A 9,351-nucleotide genomic window follows, 5' to 3' on the forward strand; every position below is an offset into this window, starting at 1 on the left:
CAGGATTTATTAAAAATAGGTACTCACATTTTAATATTCGAAGATTATTAATATCATTTATTCCCCCTCAACCAAAGAATCTGAATGTATTGTATCTTTGGATGCAAAGAAAGCCTTTGATAGGGTGGAGTGGCCTTATCTATTTCAGGTTTTGAAGAGGTTCAATTTTGGTCCAGGATTTATCTCCTGGATTAAATTGATTTATCATGCCCCGGTAGCTGCGGTTCTCACTAATGACCAGAAGTCTCCTTACTTTAGATTATATAGAGGTACCCGTCAGGGCTGTCCCCTTAGCCCTTTATTATTTAATTTGGCTTTAGAACCACTTGCTATTGCTCTTAGGGATTCTAATTCTGTGCAGGGTATTAGGAGATGGGATAAATTACATAAAGTTTCGTTATACGCGGATGATTTATTAGTTTACATTTCAAATCCTAAGAAATCCATTCCTTCTATGTTAGCTATATTTATGGAATTTGGTACTTTTTCTGGATATAAACTTAATTTACATAAAAGTGAATTATTTCCTATTAATAATTATTTTGATTATTATGATCAAATACCTTTTAATATTGCCAAAAACCATTTTACTTACCTTGGTATCAAAATTACAAAAAATTTTGAAGACCTATATAGGTATAATTTCTTCCCTTTAGTTGAATATACTCAACAGGCGCTTTCCAAATGGTCACCTATGTCGATGTCATTGATAGGTCAAATAAATGCTATAAAAATGGTTATTCTACCAAAATTTTTATATATATTTCAAGCAGTTCCCTTTTTTGTTCCAAAAACATTTTTTGATAAAATAGTCTCTCTGATTTTGTCTTATGTTTGGAATAATAAAAGCTCTAGAGTGAATAAACTTTTATTGCAAAAATCAAAAAAAGATGGAAGACTGGCTTTACCAAATTACCGCCTGATCTGCTCTTCAAATTTGGCTTATGTTATTTTTCAGTTTAAACCTTTTCAAAAATGATTAATAGCTATCATTTATAAACAGTTAATGAATGCTCACACATCGCCTAATGATAGGGTTCAACGTTCCTGGGAAGTAGAACTTCAACATTCACTCTCAGATAACCAATGGAGTAAAATTTATACTTAGTTAATAATTCATCTATCTGTGCACGGCATATTTTAATTCAGTTTAAGATAGTACACAGGGCCCATATGTCCAAAGATAAATTGGCGCATATTTTTCCTAATATATGCCCTATTTGTGATAGATGTAATGCAGAAGTGGCTACTCTAACCCATATGTTTTGGTCATGTGTAAGTTTAAATAATTTTTGGAGGGATGTGTTTAGAATATTATCTGAAGTTATAGATATGGATGTTCAACCTAATCCACTTACAGCAATTTTTGGGATTTTTCCCAGAGGAAGCAAGCAAAGTGTCTGCTTCTGCCCAACATGCGATAGCTTTTCCAACTTTACTGGCTAGGAGAGCTATTTTGCTACACTGGAAAGAATCTAAATCGCCTACTGTTTTCTATTGGCTCTCCTCCATGTCATGTTTAAGCTTGGAGAAAATTAGAAGCCGGACATTTGATACATTTTTTTGATTTTGAACAAGTCTGGCGACCCTTTATTCAATATTTTCACATGATTTAATTTATCTTTATTTACTTATTTATTTTTCTTTCCTTGTCCATGAAGGTTCGGAGATGACTGGAAGGATGTGTTTTTTTTTCCTCTTTCTTTTTTAAGTTTATCCTCATTTGGACTGCTCAATCTTTTTCTTTTCTTTCTTTCTTTTTTGTTTTAGTTTAGTTAGTGGGGTTTTTTTCTCTATCAATAAAATTTCCAATTTTTTTTTTATGATTGCTATGAGGAGTTGTAATTTCTCTCCGACCACTGTATATATAACAGCATAATATATTACCTATTTGAGTTTGATATTATATGCTTTTTGTCTTTAATATTGCTGTTTATATGTCTTTTATATTATCTATTTGTTAAACTCCTCTTTTGATTTGTATTTGTACATTCTTTATTTGAAAATCAATAAAAAAGATTGAAAAATGAAATGAAACATTACATCCCAACTCCTATACTCAATGCTCTGATTTATGAAGGCCAGCATACCAAAAGCTTTCTTCACCACCCTATCCACATGAGATTCCACCTTCAGGGAACTATGCACCATTATTCCTAGATCACTCTGTTCTACTGCATTACTCAATGCCCTACCATTTACCATGTATGTCCTATTTTGATTATTCCTACCAAAATGTAGCACCTCACACTTATCATGGATCCCTTGTGGCTAAAGGGATCAGGGGGTATGGAGAGAAAGCAGGTACAGGGTTCTGAGTTGGATGATCAGTCATGATCATACTGAATGGCAGTGCAGGCTCGAAGGGCCGAATGGCCTACTCCTGCACCTATTTTCTATGTTTCTATCATTCTAGCATTAAACTCCATCTGCCATCTTTCAGTCCACTCTTCTAACTGGCCTAAATTTCTCTGCAAGCTTTGAAAACCTACTTCGTTATCCACAACGCCACCTATCTTAGTATCATCTGCATACTTACTAATTCAATTTACCGCCCCATCATCCAGATCATTAATGTATATGACAAACAACATTGGACCCAGTACAGATCCCTGAAGCACACCACTAGTCACCGGCCTCCAACCTGACAGACAGTTATCCACCACTACTCTCTGGCATCTCCCATCCAGCCAGTGTTGAATCCATTTTACTACTTCAATATTAATACTAACGATTGAACCTTGCTGTTGAAATAACTGTTCTTAGAAGATTTTTGAATAGAGAAAATAACAGAAATAGCAAATGAAATCTATGACCATGGGGAGATACCTGATGATTTAAGTAAATTATTTACTTAAGTGTTTTGTACATCACTTATGATTTAAGTGTTCATCACACTTCCAAAGAAAGAGGGAGCAACGGAATGTGAGTTATATCGTACAATAAGCCTGATGAGCCACGTGTCAAAAATTATTCTCAGAGTAATCATGATGAGAGCAAGACGCTGTATAAAACCAGAAATCGGTAAAGATTAATGTTGCTTTGTGGAAAACACTGGAACCAGAAATGCAATTTTCATGCTATGGATGATCTGTGAATGAGCCATCCAGGTATAAAAAGACATCTACCTATGTTTCATCAACTGTACAAAAGCTTTTGACATTGTCAGGCACCAAGATCTCCTGGAAATGCTTCAAGATCGTGACATAGATGGAAAATATATACTTTTAAGAAACTTACACTCGGCCAGACAGCATCCATCAGAATAGGAGGAGAAGTGAGTGAGTATGTGAATACCATGAGAGGAGTCAGGCAAGGTTTTGTCTTTTCACCCAACTTATTTAACCTGAATAGTGAAAATATCTTGTGAAGTATTAAAGACATCAAAGTACTCACAATTGGAGGCCATAATATAAATAACATCAGATATGCTGATGACATCATACTGATAGCTGACTCAGAAACAAAACTTCAAGAACTGCTCACTGACAGCTGAAAGTAATCGCAGGGGCCTCTCAATCAACACCAAGAAGACAGGAAGCATGGCCATCTCCAGAAAGACAAACATCCCACAATGTGCAATCAAGATCGGAAATACAAACACCAAACAAGTCAGCAAACTCAGATATCTTGGCAGGTGCGACACAGATATCAAATACAGAATAGCAATGGCGAAAGAAGCTTTCTAGAAAATGAAGATGATATTAACAGGAAAATGAGCATGTACGCTAAAAACAGAATACTGTAGTGCTACATTTATTCTATCCTGACAGTGAAAGTGAATGCTGGACCATTCCCCAGCAATGGAAGAGAGACTAGAAGCAGCTGAATTATGGTTCTAAAAGAGAATGTTAGAAATATCATGGACCACATAGACATCAAATGAAGAAGTTCTCAGAAGAGCCCAAGCGGTTAGATCACTCATACCAACAATAAGAGAAAGACAACTCAGATTCCAAGGACACATGTGGAAAGATGAACTAGAAAAACTCACTCTCTCAAAAGATCGAGGGGAGCAAACCCAGAGGAAAACCTCGGTTTATGTACATCAAAAGCCTAGCTAGGTGGCTACACATTGAGGAAATGGAAGTCATCCAAAGAAAAAGGGATAAATCTATATGGGAAACCATGGTCACCAATGTCCGCATCGGATATGTTACCTAGACAGACAGCCAGACCTGCATATTGAAATCTCCAATGACCATCATAACATTGCCCTTTCAACAGACATTTTCTATTTTTCATTGTAATTCGAAGCCCACATCCTGGCTACTGTTTGGAGTCCTGTACAAATCCCAACAGGATCTTTTTAGCCTTGCAGTTTCTTCCGATTCGTTGTGACCTCTTTCTAAGGATTTGATTTCATTTTTTTTAAAGCAACAAAACCCCCTCTGCTTACTTGCCAGTCCTTTTGATGCAATGTGTATCCCTAGATGTTAAGCTCCCAACTGTAATCGTCTTTCATCTGTGACTCAGTAATGCCCACATCATACCTGCCAATTTCTAAGCTACAAGATCATCTACTTTATTCCATTGCGTGTATTCACCACTCAGTCCTGTTTCCATCATCCTTCTCGATTTTGTCCCCCTTTTACACTGCAAATCATCCGATTGCAATTTTGCCTCATCATCTATCTGCCTGTCCTTCATGACAGACTCACTACACAAGTTCAGTTTAATTACTGCACTAGTAATTCAGACTCATACCTAACAATCTGGAAGTAATGTTCAAGTGTCATAGAAACAGCTGGGGAATTTAAATTAAGGAAGCATCTGAAGTTTAATAAAATACTAATGACTGACCAGGAAGCTCTGATACAGAAATTCATTTTGTTCAGACAAAAATCTGCCAATTTCATTGAGTCTGAGTAAAACTGCAGACCTGCAATAATACATTTAAAAAAAAACACTAATTATGCTCAAAGAGCTCCAGTTTTCCAATACTAGATTTTGATATATGGCTTCTACAGCAGCTGAAACCCTTAACAGCACTTTTATGACCTCTGGACCTAGCAGGCTAATTGGCCGTTAAATCCTCTCTCATAAATGTTTGCAATGTGTATGTACCCTGATAAGAAATGGATCTGAGTAAATCACAAGGTGAAAGAGTGTAAATGGGGAAAAAGCATATAAACTGGTTATCAGAACATGTGGTTTAATTACTTCCCATTGAGCAAAGATGGATGGGCCAGGTTGACACAAGAGTGGGTGAAACGATTCAGTATATCAAAAATGTCCAAAGGTAAGCAGTAATTTGATCTGCTTCATGCAGTCTGAGCTTCCTCATTTTAATTTTTTTTAAATTATTTGTGATCCTGGTGAAACTTCTTTACTGAGGAAATGGATTCTCAACTGGGGTATTTGATTCTTTTCTTGATTCAGCAGATTCAAAGCTATGGAGGGTATGAATCCCAAGGCACTGTGTATCTGAACATATACAATATGACAGGAAAGCCTGGAAGATCCAAATTTAGGTCCGATTCTTACCAAATATCCTTGAATTGCTTCTTTAACAGACCCCCTCCTCTGAATTCTGGAAAGAGTTACGATTGCTTTTGCCTCAGAACATACCTCAGCGAAATACCATGGCTGATCCTCAGACTCGACTCCAGGATGATAAGGACCCTATGCTGATCCTCAATCCAGATTACCTGGACTGCAGATCTGACCCTGACCCTGAAGGAGACCTGGGTGAGTGCATAATTTAAAATGAGAGAATACCTATCAAATGGTTTGTTGAATAGGATACAAGATGACAAAATCAAGTGATTATGTTGAATTTAAAAGCCTGTTAAGAGGTATTAGGCTACGTTACCAAAAATCATGATCTTTGAATTTGGAGGTTTCAAAGGAGGCAAGAAAAAGAAATACATAGGGGATGAAGAGAACTTTTTAACTCCTGGGCTTTAGTTGCTGTACTTTCAGCTCTATAATGACAGACAGAAGATAAATAGAATGCACAAGTTTGAGGAACAAAAGTATCTTGGTGAACAGGATATCCTGTTATCCTGGGTACCCTCCAACCCGATGGCATGAACATCAATTTCTCAAACTTCCAGTAATGCACCACCATTCCCCATCCTTTTCTCCCTCACCTTATCTCCTTGCCCACCCATTGCCTCCATCTGATACTGCTCCCCCCTTTTCTTTCTTCCATGGCCTTCTACCCCACCTGTCAGACTGCCCTTCTCCAACCCTGAATCTCTTACACCAATCAACTTCCCAGCTCTTAACTTCATCCCTCCCCCTTCAGATTTCAGCTACCACCTTGTGTTTCTGCAGAAAATCTGCAGATTTTCTCTTGTTGGTGGACAGGATGTTGGACTCACTGAGTCAAAGGTGAATCCAGATTGTGAAAGACTTTAAAGCACAGATGTGTCAATATTTAATTTGCAATGGACTGTGTAGAATAACAAGATATTTACAAATGGGACATTATAGAATGTGCAACTTGGCAACATTTTTTTAAAAAAAGACATACGTAGAGGACAGGAAATAGGACGTGGGGAAAACAGAATTAATTAATCTTCTCCTTTTAAAAAAAAGTGTACATATTTGGTTTAGCAGTGGAAGCTGATGATGTATGTAAGGAATATTTAAATAGTTCATTTATAAATAAAGTGCACCTGTATCCATTCAAGCAGTGGTTAGTGATTTTGACATGGTAATTAGATTCATGATGAGAAGTGAATGGAGAAAAAGAGACTGAGAATTTAGTGGGCAGGATAGCACAAGATCTGTGTGTGAGAAAAACATCCCACCTTTTCTACTCACCATTTGCTCTTCACCATTGTGAGTAAATGGTTACTCACCATTTTCTCTAATATTTACCATTGCTTTGTACATGTTCATCTCCTATTCATTGTCATCATAACAATTCTTACTGGTCTTTTGCATCTACTAAGCAGTTTATGTCTATTTGAAATTATAAATTGAATTGTTTTCTGTTTTTATAAGTATTCCAACTTTTCTAAAAGACTCAAGTATCACTGTTTAGAAATTGAATATTAGTTGCCTTCCAATTTTTATTTTTGAAATGTAATTAAACAATAATTTGAGTACAATTAGGTTGTATAGTATCAAGTTCTTTTTACCAAACATTCAAAATTGTAAAGATATTAGCACATAAGAAATTGACTTTGTGATATGGGTATCAGGAGTTTATCTGTAATTACCATAACTAAATGCAGCAGGGCATTGGCACTGTTACTTTCTGTATATATTCTCACTGATGAATGAAGCTGGGCATTGAAAGCTTGCTTTTGTAGCTGGAAATGGGCATTCGTTTTCATGGCAGCTCGTATCCAGAGTACATTCAAGCTGCTGTTTTGGTTCCAATGTTCTGTTAATTCTGGTCTGCAATGTACTTATTTTCTTTCCTCCAACTCAACTCCTATTTGTTACTCCCCCATACTTTGTTCATTTAGTTTTGCAATCTAGATTTCCAATTTTGTCTCCCTCTTTGACTGTAGCTCTAGCTGGTTCCATCTTGCCCATTCCTTTCCATCTGATTGTCCCCTCTCCCGGCCTGCACCTCAACTCTAGATCAACATCTATGCAAGGTAATGAAAGTATGGCTAGAAGTGATCTAGTTTCTCAGAATCAAACTTTAATCTCCTGATGACAAATAGGAATCGTTGCTGTGGGGCTTGTTATTTTTCACATTTTGTGGCTTTGAAGTGTGTAGTGAAGGCATTGGCGAGGGTGCAGAAGCAATTGTTATACTGTTTGGATGAGTGTTGGGTATAAGAGGGCAGGCAAAAATCAGCTTCTCCAAAACTTGAGGCTGAGGGAAGACTTGATGTTTTCAAAACAGATATGGACAGAGTCAGAAGGCTTTAGTTTAGTTTAGGCATTTAATTACCAGTGTAATTAGGGTCTGTTCCTATGCTACTCTATGTTCACAGATAGCTCAGGGTAGAAATTTCAAACACAAGAGGATATAGCTTTAATTTCTAAAGGTATTCTATAACTTTACTCCTTCATTAAATAGTTTGCCTGACTTTTGTTTATAAATCCTATAATCTTATATGTATCAGTTTGGATGTTTGGAGTTTCTCTTCAATTAAAAGTACATCCATAACAGTGAGAGTTTGTTTATATCATTTTATCCTAGGAGTGCGGAGTCCAATTTACAAAGGGCCACCTCCACCTGTATCAGCCCTTTCCAGTATACCAAAGGCAAACCTCAGCATGGAATTTCCTTGTGAAAATACAGGTAGAGATGAAGTAGATATTGCAGATCTGGGATCTCGAAATTATGGAACAAGAACAGATTTCTATTGCCTTGTTTCTGAAGAAGATATTTGACAGTAAACTATTCTTAATCATTGAGTTGTAAAGCTTGTTATATGAATTTTATCACTCAACAGTTAATTTATTGATTAAATCTACACATTTTTGAATCTTAAAATTAATAGTAATGTTTCTCCATTTATCAATTTCCATCTGACGTTCATTTATCTGTTCAATCTATATGATCACATACTCTGATTGGATTCCTGTTCCATCACAAGTGCTTATAAAGGCTGGAATTCTGCCTAGTTAAAACAAATTTTTGTTTGCATTGAAACAATATGAATGTTTATTTTTTACGCATCCGTTGTCTAATGAAGGAATGCATTCCATTGACTGAAAATTGTAATCTATTAAGAGAATGTCAGATGATTTGCTGCACCTTGTTTGGAGATGCCATAATCATGTATATCAGTTGTGCCTTTTCAAATTGTCGATTTATAGAAAGAGTATAATAGTTTAAACTTCTGTATTGGGGATTCTAAGCTAACAGAATGCAAACATAGATCAAATCAATTGTTAGCTAAAAATCATGTTTGGTGCTCAGGTTAGAACTCCGCAATGTACTATATTGTTAGTTACTGTTAACTGTTCAGCATTTGTCTATTGAATTTTAATCATTGCTGAATTTTCATAGGAGTGTAATTTTAATTGTGGACAGATAACTTTCAAAGGATAATTTTCTAGGTACCTACCAGCACAATTACAAAATAAAGTGATGAACTCCTGCCACAGAAGTGGCCACGATCAATTTTGCTTTACTTTCTCTCTGCAAGAGCTTCATGCATTTCCCCACAGGTTAATTTTTTGATTCTCAGTAACCCATTCTTTTCAGGTATCCTCAATGATTTTAAAGCATCTCTGGATTTGTTTTTTTTTTAAATGCTCTCCTTGCTTTAGTGTGTGCCATGAACATGTTTTCTTTACTGCCCTTACCTAACCCTCCGTGCATCGTCATGTGGAGCTGGTGGGATAGGGGGTTCCATACTCTTGGGATTATTTCCCCCACCTCTTAAATCATCATGAATGCAACTCAGGCCCAGAGTAGTGAGAAGC

At 36.4% G+C, this 9,351-nt stretch overlaps 1 protein-coding gene across 1 annotated transcript in view; it reads left to right on the forward strand.

The window, feature by feature from the left end:
• Window positions 1-9,042, forward strand: part of sigirr (single immunoglobulin and toll-interleukin 1 receptor (TIR) domain) — a 45,887-nt gene extending 36,845 nt beyond the window's left edge. The window contains exons 8-9 of the mRNA XM_059975579.1: window positions 5,517-5,691; window positions 8,117-9,042. Coding sequence (XP_059831562.1) covers window positions 5,517-5,691; window positions 8,117-8,310 — 369 coding nt within the window. The 3' untranslated portion in view covers window positions 8,311-9,042. The remainder of the gene's footprint in view (window positions 1-5,516; window positions 5,692-8,116) is intronic.
• The last annotated feature ends 309 nt before the right edge of the window (window positions 9,043-9,351 follow it).

The sequence above is a fragment of the Hypanus sabinus genome, chromosome 7 (genome assembly GCF_030144855.1).
Source record: "Hypanus sabinus isolate sHypSab1 chromosome 7, sHypSab1.hap1, whole genome shotgun sequence".
Taxonomy (NCBI): Eukaryota; Metazoa; Chordata; class Chondrichthyes; order Myliobatiformes; family Dasyatidae; genus Hypanus; species Hypanus sabinus.